Genomic DNA, 17569 nt, shown 5'->3' with positions numbered 1-17569 from the left:
TTAAGCTATGCCAAAGATCATGAAAACGTGCTTAATGCATGTTATTCAGCCAGTAACAACGACAGCAACTTTAGCCCACCTTGGCTAAAGAACCAGTAACATAATACAGTTCAATGCCAGCTTTCCTTTGTGGATCACCTTGAAGTATCTGAATGCCCACCCACCCCTCCCATCTGAAACCTTGAAACAAAAAGCAGGTCAGAGGCATAAGTGTTTTAAAACTTTTACTAAGCTTACATGTTTCAAGCATACACTTGGCTTACATAGTGTAAAAAATATTTACAAAGACTCCTATCAAACCATAGAAACAGCTGGAAGGAAAAACACTGCATGTTAGCATAGCTCTATATAGAAAAACATTGTTCCTTAGGAAAGAAAGTGCCTTGTGCATTTAACAATCCATTTGTGAATTCAGAATTAGTGATTTTGGTTGATTTTGAAACTGCAACTAGATTTTAAGTGGAATGAATGACCACCAAAAAAAGTGTTTAGGGGGATTAACACAAAGCCACAAAGAATGCAAAGCTATATATCCTGCTTTGCCACCCTCTGTGAGCACTGTATCATAGGATCAACCAGGTTGGAAGAGACCTCCAAGATCATCCAGTACAACCTAGCACCCAGCCCTAGACACTCAACCAGACCATGGCACTGAGTGCCTCGGCCAGTCTTTTCTTGAAGTCCCCAAGGGATGATGCCTCCACCATCTCCCTGGGCAGCCCATTCCAATGCCAATCACTCTCTCTGACAACAACTTCCTCCTAACATCCAGCCTAGACCTCCCCTGCCACAACTTGAGACCGTGTCCCCTTGTTCTGTTGCTGATTGCCTGGGAGAAGAGACCAACTCCATCTGGCTACAACCTCCCTTCAGGTAGTTGTAGACAGCAATGAGGTCCCCCCTGAGCCTCCTCTTCTCCAGGCTGCACATCCCCAGCTCCCTCAGCCTCTCCTCATAGGGTTTGTGTTCCAGGCCCCTCACCAGCTTTGTTGCCCTTCTCTGGACACCTTCCAGCACTTCAACATCTCTCTTGAATTGAGGGGCCCAGAACTAGACACAGCACTCAAGGTGTGACCTGAGCAGTGCTGAGTACAGGGGAAGAATAACCTGATGAACTGCATCTCTCAAGGGTCCTTTCCTGGAATTCAACAGGAGCATTTTTAAGAACTTCAGCATAATTGTTTAGTGGCCTTGAGGTTTTGATGTACATTTAAGCCAAAAAAGGTGATGTTTGTGAGTTTGTAGTTATGTTTGTGTGTAACCACAACCTGGGCCTGTTTGCTGTATGCAAGTGCTCAGTCATTTTTGGTTTGAGTGTATCTTTTAAAACAAGAAAAGCAGTCTTACAGTAGACTTACCTTTGGAAGGGTTTGGTTCTTTTCACATAGGCACCTATGACACAGCTTGAACTACTCAGTCTAAAACTTTGCATTTTGTAAATAACAGCTAGTAGCCATTACAAGTAGCTCTCCCCAACAATGGAAGAATGTAAAGCTTCTCTGCAAGACAGGCAGATGAGCATGGGCTTGTTTGTGCACATGAATATGTATGTATGGGTATGTTGAAGAGTCACTTATGCTGAATGACAAGTCGGGGTGTGTGGGAGGGGACAACCCCACCTTTCCTGAAGATGTGCAAAACTGACAGCTGTAGCAAACACTTTCAAATGAAGCTGGATAACTCCCAGCAAGTTATTCATGCAGACATCTGAGGGCTTAGGAACACAGGAAAGCTCTAAAACCCAAATCAGATTTTGCTGAATTGAAAACCTGCAAAGATGTCTCATGCTAACTTCCAGCTAATTAGAGACTATAGGCTATTACAGCCAAGTTGTACACGCTTCTGAAAAGAGAAGCCCAGCTTCTTGGTACTACCTATCTTCCTTTAGAGAAAGAATGTTGGTTCTTACACCTATAAACACTGTGCATCTGAGTCTCAACAACAACACTGCATTACACATCTTCACATTCAATAGCACTTCAAAAGCAGACAGAAGGTATGCCACCATGTTTGGTTCAGTCTAGAAAATAGTGCATATCATTCACCAAATCACATGAGCAAGCCATTGCCACAGGAGCCAGTTAGCCTTGAAGTCACTTCCAAGTTGTTCTCCTTTGCAACAGCCTTGTAATGACCTCTTTGTCCAGTATCTCAGAGCAGATATTCAGGATAACTTAGAAGCTGCTCTAAACTCAAACAGTACATTAATATAATTCAACATGGAGTTCAGCCTGTCACAAGTCCAATTTCTTCAGCTGTTCATATGTCAGAAAGAACTGGAATGGTTGATTAAGGAAAACTGTTTGCTGTTCATGTGGCAGAAAATGGTCACTTCACTACTAAAGAATAGCACCATTAGCATGAAACTTGGATCTTCTTTTGGTGCTCTCCTTGTAACAGTACTGGTTGACCATTTTTGTTATGCAGAAGAATAAAACTTATTTCAGGGCACTCCCATACCTTCACTCCCATGAAGGCTGTTGAAGCAAGCTGCTTTCCTATCCCTGCTCCTCAGAATCTTAAATACATGACTGCAGAGGCAAGAGCACACTACAAAAGCCCTCAGACTTTACTCACATAGCTTTGATACACTGAAGTAGGTTTGCTTGTGGTAAAAATAAAACACACATTACTACCAAGCCACTCCACAGGGTTCCAGTCACATGGCTCTTAGAACAAACACCAAGTTGTATGACCCCAAGATAAATACAAAACTATTTCATTGCTTACTGCCAACATTTTCCCCAGTTTTAGACTTAATTCCTATTCTTAATTCCTCTGATTTTATCTCAACCTAGACTCCAACCTAAGGAAATGGACAAGTATGAAATTGGAGGAAAAGTGTTTCTCAGGATTACATTTTCCTATTCACTGAGAGCACCACAGATTCAATTCAACTAGCAGCAGCTGGGTAAGAAAATTGTCAACTATGTGATTTTCCATTCATAAAAAGGGGAATGCTTGTGCTGACATGACACTTCCCAGACTGAGCATCCCATAAAACTGTCAGTTTGCTGTTCTATAGCTAGCTTAGTAGTTCTGCACACCTTTGAAAAGGATACAATGATATTCCAAGGACCAAGCCTTAACCAGTTTGGCCAAAATCCTTTATAAAGAGCAAAGAAGCCTTCATTCTTCCATGTCTGGAAAAGAAAACACCACAAAAAAAACCACATAGCAAGAACACACAACTCTTTCAGTGAGAAATCTAAATAGCATCTCAGATAACCTTCTATACCACTGAAAAGGATTGCTTAGTGCTGTGACCTTGATTTAAATGTAGTACATGATGGAACAAGGAAATATTTCACTAGATAAAAATCAAGATTAGTAATGCCTGCAGCATTACCTAGCAAGTAAAGATGCATACCCAACTCAGATTTGTCCGAGTTGCATTCATTGACTTATTTCCCCTCCAAAGAAAAACTTGCAGAGAATTCTGTGCAAACCTGCAGCTCATGTTAGGCACCACCTTGAAATTTTTCAGTTTGCTTTGACTTCATATATTAGCTCTGCAGTTTGTAACCTGGACTTTTAGACTGGATTGTTGAGTCAGTTTGGACACTAAAAGCTTCCTGTCTGCTATTCTTTGTGTAAAATGCCATGCTCCCACCTCATATCCAATTTAGATATTGAAGAAAACAAGCCAGAATACAGAATTCATCTCTAAAGAACCTTAAAAAAACCCTTCAAGTTCTGCACCAAAAATCACTGCTTGACTTCTACTGACACATGAACTGCTTACTTGTAACATGCAGTCCAAGGTACCCTTGTAGTGTGAGTGTCCTCCGTGTTGCTGGCTTCTCTGATTCATCATGCGTGTTCTCACAACATCAATTGGGTTGGATGCAAGGGCTCCAGCCAACCCACAAGTAAAACTTGAGCTAGAGAAAGAAATGTTTAATGAAACTTGACCTTTCATATTTAAAGAGGCAGAAGAATTTCCCCAGTAACATGTAGTCATGAATGCTTAATTCTTCAAGTTACAAAAACTACATCAGCTAATACACGTGAAGCTATTTTTGATTCATTACAAAGCATCAGTTTGAAGATTTGATATAGAGCCCTGTAGACTTGAAATAAACTTTTGTGCCCCTGAGAATAGCAAATACTCAATTGAAACTTTCCTCTAACCTCAATTTGCACAGCTGAGTGACTCAGATCCCCAAATCCTAAGTAACATTAGCTTCCACACTATGTGCTATCATTTGTGATGTGCAAGAAAGTACAGACACACCAGAAGCATATTTGCATCTAAATTGATGACAAAACTCAAGATTCATTCTCCATGAGAACTTACTAATGATGAGTTATGCAACCAGTTTTAGAAACTCACAGAAAATGGGTATATACTGTATCTCCCATAAATCCAGACATAATTATGTGCTTCTTAGTAATGTCATACACTGGCAGTTCCACTCCAACAACAATAGCAGCTCTCTGTGCTGTCAGTGATACTCCCTGACAAAAAAACACAACAATATAGCTGAAATTCAGAATTCTTTCAGGAAAGGCTAACTTTTCTAATAACAAAGCAACACATCATGAATGTGGTAAGAACATTGTGAATTCAAATCAGGCTAATTATCATCAAATGGTTTAAAGATCATCTAGTTCCAACTCCAGTGTCATGGGCACCTTGCACTAGACCTCAGGGTCCTGAACACTTCCAGAGAGGAGGCATCTATGACTTCCCTGAGCAACCTGTTCCAGTGTCCCACTACCCTCACTGTAAAGAATTTTTCCTACTATGCAGCCTAAGTCTGCCCTCTTCCAACTTAAAGCCATTCCCCCTCATGGAATGCACTTGTAAGAAGTCCCTTCTCAGCTTTCTTGTAAGCTCCTTCAGGTATAAGTCATAAATGCTCCAAAAATACAAAGTCAAATTAACAGGTAAATTATTTTTCCATGCTAAACAGAATTTTCAGTTTGTTTATGCTACTCCATCTCTGCTTAACATTTGATCTCTTATGTCAGCCAGCTAAAACTTCTACAACCAGGTGATAGAGGGGCTAACTGAAAAACTGACAGAGTAAGAATGATGAAAAGAAAAACTGAATTCAAGAAATTTTGTATATGAATGATGAAAAGAAAAAGTGAATTCAAGAAATTTTGTGTAAGAATGATGAAAAGTAAAACTGAATTCAAGAAATTTTGCACAGAAAAGCACACCAGTAGGAAAAAAGAAAATCTACTTTGCAGCTGCTTCGGAACAAATGTTCATTCTTGGTCTTCAGCTGTTACAGCCTCTGACTAACTGGCTTAAGAGGGAACCTACAAGATTGAGTGGGAGAATTCCTGAGCTACAGGTGATGTTCATTAGCAGCTTTGCTTCTAAATAGTCTTTAGTACCTGATGCAAAAAGAGCAGAGCATATAGTTTGAGAAGTGTCTTGCAAAGGGATGTTGAACTAGTCCTACAGCCAGCCACCCTCATTTAAGCCTCCATTAGTCTCCCCTCTTTCAGTAAGTGGCTAATCCTAGAACACAAGTCTGGCAGTACCCCTCTGTCAAAATGCACCAAGATGCCAGCAGTGAAGCAGTCATGACAAACTATATACATATTAGCTACTGACTTCTCCATATTGTCTGAGACTACTATAGAAATGAAATGCAGCTCAGCCAGAAGGTGTACTTCAAGTGTAGGATATAGCACCAAAAAACTTGCCTTCCATAACCCTTTTGTGCCTTCATTTTGGTAGATCTGTATGAAGTTGCCCATCATTCCTCCTTGAATCACACTCCCTTGGGCTTGCATTCTGATCTGAAGTTAATTTGAAGATAAAATTAGACAGTAAATACTTCAAAACCATACAACCAATAGCAGCCTAATAGAGTTTTATTAACATTTTAAGTTACAGTATGTGTTAAAGTCAACTTGCCTTTGAATACAAATTAAGAGCTGATGTTGTCATAACTGCAAGGCAATCTTTTCAAGTGCCTTAACTATCCAAATGCAGCTGCTAATTTTGAACAAGTATGTGGTGCAGTTATTAACTGCATTAAGTCATTTCTATTTCTGTACTTGTACACCACTCCATTTAGATTAGACTGGCAGATGGCTTCTGCAGGATGTCCTTTACAGTGTTCACAGGAACATGTTAAAATAAAGCATTAAAAAGACTAAGGTTTCAGCTAGTGAGAACCATGGTCTTTGACCCTGTGGATTTCTTAGAACGTCCTTGGGAACTTGCCATGGCAACTATCAAATACAAGTTCAGTGGTGTAACTTTGGGGTATAACTAATAGAAGCCACGCTTGAAATGCCTCTGCAAAACCACACTGGCCCTGGGAAGGATTAAGGTTTTAGTAGTTTTAGAAAACCAGAAAGTTCTCTTGATTTTTTTTTTGTTAAAAGGCAGCCATGTAAGTCACATGCTACAGTTTTGTACTTTAAATACCATCAACACTTAAGTAACTCAAAAAGAGGTCTCTGACTATCATTAAGCTAATAGATTCTCAGAGGTGATCATGTCACCAATTCACTTTAAAAGACTGATGCTGCAACACTACTTCTATTAAACACTGGATTGCAAAGCTTCTTTATAGGATTAAAGCACCATATAGAAGTGGCACTGAAACCATTGCCTCTGAATTGATCTTCACCTATTTTTAGCTCCAGAAGCATCCTAATATAACAGTGTTATTAAAAAGTATAGAATCAACCAGGTTGGAAGAGACCTCCAAGATCATCCAGTCCAACCTATCCCCCAGCCCTATCCAATCAACTAGACCATGGCACTAAGTGCCCCATCCAGTCTCCTCTTGAACACCTCCAGGGACAGTGACTCCACCACCTCCCTGGGCAGCCCATTCCAATGGCAATTCACTCTCTCTGGCAACAACTTCCTCCTAACATCCAGCCTATAGTGGATGAACTACACCATACGACTTACACACAAGCACTATAACAGGAAAATTATTCTCAAATTATTCTCCCCTCATCCCCAGAAAAAGTTCTATGAATCCAACTACCCTCCCAGCCATCAGTTTCCTGGTGCTTCCAAATAATTAGTATGGACCAGAAGGAGGTTCCATGACAAAGCTGTTTAGAGTTTAAAACTGAGATGAGAATAAATAAGATTACAATCCAACAGATCCTATATTCCTCAGGAGATTCTCCATTTAATCAAGGACAAAAACTAGGGACTAGCTATGTAACATGTAGCTATGTATTACCTTTAAGACATCTGTAGGGTTGGCAATAGATGAAGAGATTACTCCCGAAAGAATGCCACAGAGAACATTTATCATCAGAGTTTCATCTACTCCATAAAAACAGAGAACATTTATCATCAGTTTCATCCATTCCATAAAAGTTTAGCTGCAGATCTACAAAGCTTAAAATGTGTAACAGCAGGATGATGCTACCCCTCTTTTAAGCAGAGAGAGCCCATTACAGAAGCCTTAAAAAAATCACTCTGATAAGTTTTCCTTGCTGACTCACTTTGCTGTAACTAGTAAAAGGGACATCACCTCAATAGACTTCTCGAAACCACTGCAGTAAGGTACAAGCAACTTCAAACAAAACAGTCCTCAATTAAATTGAAAGAAAGAAAAAAAACACTCACCTTCTGGATGCTCAACAAACATTCTTTTTAAGCTCTGGTAAGTGCCTATTTTTATAGTCCCATAGGAAGCTTGACGTAGCATTGCAGGTGCAATCCTGTAAAATGAGGCAGTCCTAATATTTATGCTCAAAAATCAAAGGGCTGATTAGCAAATACTCTAGAGCAGGAGAGACCACACACAAGATATCTACCAATGAAAGGTTTGCTCATTTAAATCAACTATTTTAGTCCACTGCAGACAAAACACTAAAAACGACACACCCCACACCAGTTTATTTCTGTCGTTGTTGTTTGGGGTGTGTTGGTGGTGGAGGTTGTTTGGTTTTGTTTTATTTCTTTTTTTCCCATGTTTGTTTCTAAACAGAGCCTGCAAGAACATGAACTGTGCCAGGATAACTATTAGAGTAGCTTCTGATCTATAAAATAAGTGGCAACTTATTTGAGAAACATCTGCAGATTGCATCTTTTCCCAACCACCTTGCATGTTTCAAAAGAAAAGTATGCCTGTTTATGCATAAAGGTTAATTTCTCTTCTGAGAGATGGAACAGCAACATTGTATAGAATAACTCTTAACATAGCTATTTTATTTTCAAGGTAGGTGGGGAGTGTGTGTGTTGTTGCTTTGGGGGTTTCTAAACATTAAATGCTATTGCGGGCTGCAAAGATTGAAGCAATCTTAAACCTGGGCTTTCAACTTCCAGATTAACTGAGGCCAACCCTGTAAATCTGAAACCCAAGAATTCATACCCTATGGGTTTGTCAAGATACTGTTCATAAATCATTACTGCAAGTCAATTAGTTTTACCCAGAGTATAAGGCTTTCAAGCCTTCTTCTCTGCATATTCTGACCAGTGCATGGACCATTCCACGGTAGCGGATCTCTTTGTATTTGGCATCATTAACTTGACCTTGAACCTGCAGACGTGTTTTGGTCAGATCAATGGGGAAAGTACCTTAAAGACAAAAGAGAAAAATCAATCAAATGCTTCCCTAACAAGAGACAACAAAGAACACAATATAAGAAACAGCAATCTTTATTATATACTAAATGTATTAAAATACTGTTAAAGTAGAAATGGTCTCTCACCAAGACTTTGTTCTAGACAAATCACTTTGTTTCTTCTAAATGCCTGTCAGAGGCACTGCCTCCTTTCTATGCTTACATTTTTCACTCCCTATGTTTTCAGGCAACATGGCATTACCTAGTTGTAAACAGCCACACTGTGCAGGTCTCTGCAATCACAATGAAATACAGAGCTGCTATGTGTATTCTACCAACATCAGTCAAGGGCATTTCATTGAAGGAAAAAATGAATTCTATAGAACAATCTATAGGGATTCTAGTCTAAACAATAAAAATATCAACAGTACCCATTTCTGTTATGCTTTCCTGTAGCCTAATGCCATGTCAAGTTCATAAGGCCCATTCTCCCTTTATGGAAGAGTTTGTAAAGCATATTCCTCCAGATCTTATATTTAGCAAACTGACCATCTCAACCTTCAGTAGTCTCTTCAATACTAATAGGAGTCAGAATTAACTACATCTGGTTTAATGATATTTACCAGACAAGCAAATGGCTTGTCTTCCTTACAAAGCTTTTGATACTATTTGCCATGCTCAGACAAGCCAAATAAGAGATGTTTAAAACTCAGGTTTGAACAAGGGAAGGCAGAAAAGGAAAACAAAACAGTTCTATGTTTGTACTACATCTGCTTTATTAGCAAATCCATCACACCAGTCTACATTTTGCCACTATGAAAAAAAACATTTCCCTTATTTTCAGGTACATGCATTCAAGACTTCAAAAGGAATTTAGTATTTTAAGTTTAGCTTTAGAGCAGACACTAGAAAATCATATGCACTATCTCACCATGGCAGAATAATCATTCTTTATTGCACACTAACTGAATTTAAGTGCTCAAATCTGATCAGCCACTCAAAAATTGCAACTGCAACACAGGTACTCAGAAAACCTAAGACAAAAAATTTACAAGAGCTTAACTTATCTGTTCTCACAAAAGTTATGTTTTACTCAGGACCACTGTCTAGGGACAGATCAAACAAAATAACTGAATCCAAAGGCAAAGTTTGTATAAATAAAAGAAGACACATGGGATACGAGTTTGTGGACAGCAGCATTCTGACATTGCAACAAAGTTCTGAGAAACTCCTCAGTCAACATTAAACTCCTGTGCTGTAGGCAACTATACACTGTTGTCACTGATACCATGGAACCAAGTTTGTTTTTAAAGGGATTATCTGAGTGAAGGAAATCATGTAAACACTTGAAGCAAAAGCTTACCACATTCTGCAGTGATTGATGCTAAACCTCCATAAATAAAGGGTTTCCAGTTTAGTGCTGACATGATTGATTCTTCTTTCTGTAAAATAAGGCAATCATTTGATGATTCTGTAAGCACATACTATATAAACATAAGGTAGCACTTAATAAAATGTTAGGACTTGTCTATTTGAGATGGGTCTTCCAAACAAACTATGGGTGTGATGTTTAGGAGTTGCCTGCCCTTTCCCCTCTTAAGAAAATCACCCAGACTAGACTCAGACAGCTGGAAGTTAAAGAATGAAGCTGTATTTGCAGCCTAGCACAATATAAAAGCATATATACACAAACATACACAGTTATATACAAGTTAAAAGTAATACAGAAACACAATACCCCCCAGAAACAGAGTCCCCCAGAAGGGCTCCCAACCCAATCCCCCCTTCCCTCTTTCACTCCCTTCAGAAATAACCAGATCAACCCACATATATCTCACATGATAAATCTGGAGATCTGAGGTGAGATGTCAAAAAAAAGGTGACAAGGAGGTTAGAGGAAGAAGGGTTAGAACAGATTAGATTCAAGGCAAAGGCAGCCACAGAGACCAGACCACCAGAAAGAAGGCACAGCCAGAAGTGGGAGCTGAGCAGTGTGTGAGAAGTGTCTTATCTATATTTTGACTAGTTGCATTTCCCAGCAGAAGAATGGGTGATACAGGTTACATCTTTCTTTCTTTCTTTCTTCTCACAGCTAAGGATTTCATTTCTCTCAGTAAAATATTTCAATTAGCCTCAAACCAGCATAATGAGCAAGAACATTTAATACTTCTGACAATCAAAAGGAAGTCAGTAATACTGCACAAAGACACCTGGGTTCAAATTAGTGTCTCTATTTGGGCCACCACCATCCTCACTGTGAAAGGGACAAACAATTTCACTCTCAGGCACGACCTTAGGGAGTACTGCAGTAAGCAGTCTGCAATGATTCTTATCCCAACTGCATGTTTGACTATAGAGTGCAGTGAAAAGGAACTTCAAGACAGTTGGTTGCAAATTTCTGTCCTTTTTGTTTCCTGGAATCAGCATGAACATGAGCTGGTACACTTGTACTGAAGAGGCACACAAAACATGTTGCTTCCATTAAGGCCTGTTGCTGTTACCTGTGCTTGCAATATTCATTCTTGTGAGCAACACACAAAAATAGTGTGATCAGATCCTTTACAGTAAAACAAGGCTGCTCCAAATTAAGTCAATTGAGTGAATGTGACAAAAGGGGTCCACAAATCCTATTTAACCCTGGTATAAACTTTGCAAATTGCTGAAGCAATCCAGTTATCTTAGAAGAGACACAACCTGAAGGGAGGCTGTAGCCAGGTGGGGTTGGTCTCTTCTCCCAGGCAACCAGCAACAGAACAAGGGGACACAGTCTCAAGTTGTGCTGGGGGAGGTCTAGGGTGGATGTTAGGAGTAAGTTGTTGTCAGAGAGAGTGATTGGCATTGGAATGGGCTGCCCAGGGAGGTGGTGGAGTCACCATCCCTGGAGGTGTTCAAGAAAAGCCTGGCTGAGGCACTTAGTGCCATGGTCTAGTTGAGTGGCTAGGGCTGGGTGCTAGGTTGGACTGGATGATCTTGGAGGTCTCTTCCAACCTGGTTGATTCTACGATTCATGTTTCTCCACTAAGAGTCATAACGCATAACCTCCACTTCAGAGAAACTTGTCCAAATTGAAAGTAGTTAACTTTTTTTCTCCTCAACACACTAAAACTTTTCAGCTATCAGAGACACCATTACACTGATAAAATGCACTTGTACTTTGGTTTTGCATTTCCCTGTAAGGCAATGAAGGCCACTTTGTTTTCCTGTGCAACTCTGGGACTATGAAACAACGCAGAAGTATGCAAGCATAACTAAATGACATTTTCAACTTGTGCACATTTGCTAATGCTAGCTCAAGCTTTGATTGTGTATAGAATACCCCAACGCAGAAATCTTAGAGCACACTGTTCCTTTGACACATCCTAAAGGCCTTACCTAGCACTAACAGGGTTTCTAGCCCTGAAATAGTCATTAGTCTCTTTTTCTGCTATTTAAGCCTTCACTCTTCACCCTGCATCCCTCCTAGCTTTCCACACTTACAAGAAGAAATTAAAGCAGCAGAGCTTACCTCCAACAGGAAAAGAAACCCAAAAAATCCAGAAAGCACTCCAGAAAGCAACTCTGCCCTTTCACCTCAGCAGTGGTCTTTCCTGGAGTCTTGTATTGCTTCCTGCTCAGAAATTCTTCCCTACACTGATAATCATAGAATCAACCAGGTTGGAAGAGACCCCCAAGATCATCCAGTCCAACCTAGCATCCAGCCCTAGCCACTCAACCAGACCATGGCACTAAGTGCCTCATCCAGTCTTTTCTTGAACACCTCCAGGGATGGTGACTCCACCACCTCCCTGGGCAGCCCCTTCCAATGCCAATCACTCTCTCTGCCAACAACTTCCTCCTTACATCCAGCCTATACTTTCCCCGGCACAACTTGAGACTGTGTCTCTTTGTTCTACTGGTGGTTGCTTGGGAGAAGAGAGCAACCTCCACCTGGCTACAATACCCCTTCAATAATACTAAACAATCACCTTACAACAGTTCCACTGGTAACTTAATTGGTAGAGTACCTGAAACTAGAGTCCAGCTCTCATTACAGAATAAACTGAGGTCTCCAGTTTTACTAGAAAGAAATCTTACTGATATACCCTGACCAGTAGTAAGGTGACAAAGGTTATACTGCCCCAGAGATCTGCAGGTTGTACGAATGCAGCAATTCATCCACACCCTCCCTGCGAAAATCAGAAGCAAGTTTGCTTGTTTTGAATTGACAGCGACTGAAATAAAAGCCTAAGCTCCAGAAAGGAAAGTATCACTTTACACAAATACTTATTTTGCTGTTAGAGCCCAAAGTTTAGAAGTCACATATCAAATTCTTTGCTGGTTAATGATGTTACTAGTATAGAAAGCACACAGTATACTCCAGCTTACATAGGGTTAGCTATTTTAAATGGATTTGGCCCTTGAATGTTACTGAAGGTTTATGCTAAATAGATTGCTACTCCTAAAAAGTTATTACTTGCATTGCACGCATGCCTCAGATAGTTACCGGATCAGCCCCTTCTAACTGCAAGGGCTACGTTGCAGACGCAGCTCAGACTTTGCATTCAAACAGCGAAGCAGCATCCGAAGGAATTAAAAAAGCCACAGGACTAAAGCTCACAACCACCACGGCGAGTTCTTGCCAGAAAAATCCAGCTCGCTTACCGCTACGAGTGTCAGTCAAAGTCCTCCCCCGAGAAACGAAAAGGGCTCCCCGCAGCAGTCCTCGCCCCAACAGCACTCCCCCTCTAAGCAAGCAGCTGGAGCAAGAGCACAGCTACACCTGCTAAGGGCGGCAGCGGCAGCAGCATCGGCGTCCTCCAGAGCAGCACAAAGAAACACTTGCAGCGGCGGCTCCCCCCACTACCACCCCACGACCTAAGAAGAGCCTCCCCGCCCCGACACTCACCACCTCCACGGCGCCTACGTCCTCCCACGCTGGCCGACACCGGCGCCCCACTCCCGGCAGCGGCGCCGTCCAAGCGGTTATAAAGGCCTGCCCAGCTCCCCGCGGCAGCAGCTGGGGACGGCGGGGCGGGGGCAGGCGAGGCGGGTGGGAAGGAAGGGAGGAAGGGAGGAAGGGTGAGGGCGGGGGCGGGGGCAGGCTCGCCTGGGAGAGCCAGCCGGGGAGGGCTGATGTGAGCGTGGAGTTAAAGGAGTCCGCGGCTGGGAGGGGAGGTTTGCTTCAAGCCGGCCTGTGATGCACCGAGGATAAAAAATGATCGCCCTGTCTTTGTGGTCAGAAGCGTTCCTCCACCGCCGGCCTTGCAGGACTTCTGCCTCTGGCTGGGCAGGGCGGTATGTTTCACCAGCAGTCCTGCCACAAGAGGCTGGAACTGGCATACTCCTGGGTTAATGAATAGGTCACTCGCCCCTCAGGGTCCCTACTCATCATTAACTATAACAACATGGATTTTGTCCCTCGGTTCACAGCTGTACAGCCACATGTACAGCCTGGCAACGTGACAGGGGTTCCTGGCTTAAGCCTCCTTAAATGGGTGAAAGAACCTCAGATAACTTCTCCGCGGAGGCGCAGAAGGGGGCGGGGTGGGTTTAAATAGCTAGTTTTCTCTTTAAAATGGGCACATTTGTAAGTTCCACGAGTGGTCTGTTATTGTTATGCCTGTTTCTTTGCATCACCAGTGCACACGGTATGTAAGCTTTACATTGCTTTGTAATTGTGTGCCCAGTGCGCTTCCGAAAGAGTCACGGTGTGCAGTACAGGACATGGGCTGCGGCCACCGCAGTGCTGCCTATCCAAAAGGGTGGCAGTGATCAGACCACGGACGAGAACCAGAGCCGGTCTGTTCCCTTGGTTCAGAGCCCGGGACTCCTTGTGAAACAGTTGAAGTTAGCGCTTTCTCTGCCCCTGAAGGCAGCCTGTTCTGGTAACTCAGCACTTTCTGACTGAAGAGCTGCCAGACTTTGTTCGTGGGATCTGCTCTGATGTGCTTGCAGGCTACACAGCTGTGGTGCAGCCCTGTTGCTGTTGTCATTCTGCTGCCTCAAGTGCATGGCATGCCTCTCCCCTGAAAGGTCAAAACATCCTGTGGTGTTGCTTCTTTCACTAATCTCAGGCAAGGCTGGCAGCTGAGAAACTATTTAAGCTTACTGGCTGGTGGAGGTAAGGGATAATGTCTATTCAGCTGGCTGTGACCTTACATGAAGCTGACAATAAAAGAATTCAGAATTTGTGTCTGAGCATGCTGCAAATCCTTTATATGCCAAAAATGGTTTGCTACAACCAAGCCCAGGAATTTTATGTGTCAGTTACATCATGTGCAGCCCAAGGACGTCATGCTTCGATTGCAGTGTTGCAAAGTTGTCTTTGCAGGTAGGCCTCTGAGAGGTACAAACTCACACCTCAGAACTGGCACTCATGTTCAGACTCCATCCTGAAATTCCTAGCAGCTGTCTCTCTAGGTTTTGTATCTACAGAGGGAAGAGTCTTCTTTGAGGCAAACTTTGAACAGCTTCTTTTTTTTTTTTTCTTGTTGCAAGAGGCAAAGTTTGAACAGCTTCTCTCGTTGCAAGGAGATCACTTGAGCTGATTCAAATGCTGGGTGATTTTGCAGGACAGAACACCTCTGCTTCCCAGCTTCACAGATTTCTGTCTCCTTTTAATGACTTTAGTTCCACTTTGACCTTGACTTGTTCCTGGTGTTCAGCCAGCTTCTTCCAGAGGCAGCCAGATTTTATCTCCAATACAAACCAGTTCTTGCTGAAACATTACAGCTTGAACCTGGTCACATTTGTTAAGTACCTGTTAGTACTCAGCCGTGTACTGCAGAGGAATGCAGAGGAATTTTGTTAGCTGTAACCTCTTTTCTTGTATTTTAATCCCAATTCATACTGTGAGATAGGTAATGCTTTTATCAATAGCCAATGGGCTATTTTGGGCAAGCTGCCCCGAGCCTGACATCAGTGCTGTATCAGCAGTTGACTTTGGTGCTCAGCGTCTATTCACATGTCTTTGAACGTTTCATGTGCTACTGGTGTGCTAGTGGTTACACAGTCTTACAACAGCTTTGTCCAGAAGCCAGTTGGCTGTGTAGTGCTACAGTTTAATTAACTAGTTCCCAGACCTTAAACTTACTGCTCCTGAGTTTCCTCATGCTTTTTTTTTGTTTCTTTTTAAAACAAAAGAAGGCCACTCTCAAACAGAGCTCTGCTTTTTTTTGTGCACTGATTCCTGTGCCACTGTTTTTGCTGCTACTTAGAAAGGAAAAATTGTTTCTCTTCTGGTCTCTGCTGTAGTAAAGATACTTAGGCCTAGTGTCCTACTGCTAAAATGATCAGTTAATGAAGTGACCTGTGGGAATGCAGAATGCAGAAGAGCTGTGGGAACGGAGTGAAGAGAAATGACAACAGGCAGATTCTTACAATAATAGACCTTAGTTCTCACAAGCAGCTGGCCAGCTTATCTCAGAAGGGGTAGATAATGGGGACTTCACTAACGAGAACAACAAGGCATGTATGTATGCAGATGTGGAGGGTTGTCCCTGACTCATTCTGCTCATGTGTAGGTGTGTGCTCTGCTGGCTGAATGGATATATTTGGGCTGTTACATGAATAAAATTGGCTTCTGTGTAATTCACATTGAATCATCTGGAGACCCTCGTGGCTGGCCCAACACCACACTGCTCTATGGGCTTGTTTGCTGCAATCCAGCAGCAAGCAGAGATAACAGGCAGCGTGGCCTGCGACAGTGACCCAGATGGTTATTCAAACTACCTTGTCATTTTGTCACTCGTTGTAGCCATTGGTGAATTTCCATTGTCCTCTGGAAACTTTCGTAATGATGAGTCACAGATTTCATCTGCTTTGCTCATGTCCGCTTCGATGCGTGATGAAAGCAAGTCTGGCACACAGGATTCAACAGCTCACTGCCCTGGCACAGCCTTCTCATCTTCTGGGTTTGCACTTTCTGTCTGAGAAGGAGTTAAATTGTCTCTCAGTCATACAGCAGATTACTTTGTTGGAAAAAAAACCCAAATATCCAATGTGCTGCTGGCATGCCTGAAAATGTAAGACATATTAAATAGCCTTTCCATTGTGTTTGCCAGGGGCAGAGTCTCAGCAGGAGCTCCATGCCCAGTTACGTGTGATATGTTTCAGGAAGCTTGTAGAGAGGAGTTATGAGAATAAGACTAGGCATACAAAACACAGTCTGCAAGGAAAGATTGAAGGAAGTAAACTTGGTGGTGGTGTGTTTGTTTAAAAGAGAAAGACAGAGAACAGTATAATCTTCAAGACCAAGAGGTAGGACACAGAGGAAGGGAATTATCTCTTCTCCACCCCTTGTATTAGAGCAGACTTTCTAGTGATATGGACACAAGCTTTTAAAAACTGTTAAGCAGTTGTTTCTCAGGAGTAATTCCAGTATGGATCATCCAGGCCAAGCATCAGTGTGTTACTCTTGAGGACCTTTCCAGCTCCTTTTCCCACAATTATTCAATGACATTTCCTGACCCAACTTCTAGTATATGTCATCTGGACAAACAACAACAACACGTCTTACAGTTTTTAACTTGATAATGGACTCTACTGTGCAGAGTTCAAGGAGAAAGGAAAGAGAAAGCAGGAATAACAGTGTTGTTTTGTAGCCTTTTAGTTAAATATTTTTTTAATAGGTTTGCACTCTGGCATTGGCAAGAAACAAAGTTCTTTATTGTGTCCTAGTTTTGTGGATATAAAAGGACCATGTTATTTGTTTTTAATGCCTAAAGGGTGAAGGAACAGAGGACAGTTCTGGGCTTTGAGTGGATGAGAGAGTCATGCAGCCTGAGTTCCCAGCGAGGCAATTCTAGTAAATATAAACCTGTAATACAGATACAATTTTCTGAAAGTGTTGCAATCTTTCAGCAGGTCCTGGGAAATTGATTTATCTTCATTTCTGAGACTTCCTGCAGAGATAATAAATCCTGCACATGGAGTCAATGAGAAAGATGAAAAGCCGTTAAAAATTCTTAGCTAGTAAAGCATCCCAGAAGGCTTTTCACTACTGTACAATACTTTCCAGCCTCAAGAAGCATTCTGAGTCCTAGGGCATTGTCCTCTGACTGCTTGCCAAATAAAGATC

General features: G+C 41.9%; 1 protein-coding gene across 1 annotated transcript; it reads right to left on the bottom strand.

Moving 5' to 3' along the window:
- Nucleotides 1–211: 211 nt before the first annotated feature.
- Nucleotides 212–13535, bottom strand: SLC25A30 (solute carrier family 25 member 30). The gene is made up of 10 exons (XM_064175119.1): nt 13397–13535; nt 9875–9953; nt 8377–8524; nt 7571–7665; nt 7179–7264; nt 5668–5763; nt 4337–4461; nt 3746–3884; nt 3063–3143; nt 212–2276 (listed from the first exon to the last, which is right to left on the bottom strand). Exons 2-10 carry the CDS (start codon nt 9936–9938, stop codon nt 2235–2237), a joined length of 876 nt encoding a protein of 291 aa, XP_064031189.1. The 5' UTR covers nt 9939–9953; nt 13397–13535; the 3' UTR covers nt 212–2234.
- Nucleotides 13536–17569: the final 4034 nt, after the last annotated feature.

This window comes from Pogoniulus pusillus, chromosome 3 (assembly GCF_015220805.1).
Source record: "Pogoniulus pusillus isolate bPogPus1 chromosome 3, bPogPus1.pri, whole genome shotgun sequence".
Lineage (NCBI taxonomy): Eukaryota > Metazoa > Chordata > Aves > Piciformes > Lybiidae > Pogoniulus > Pogoniulus pusillus.
This window is presented reverse-complemented; position numbering and strand designations above follow the sequence as displayed.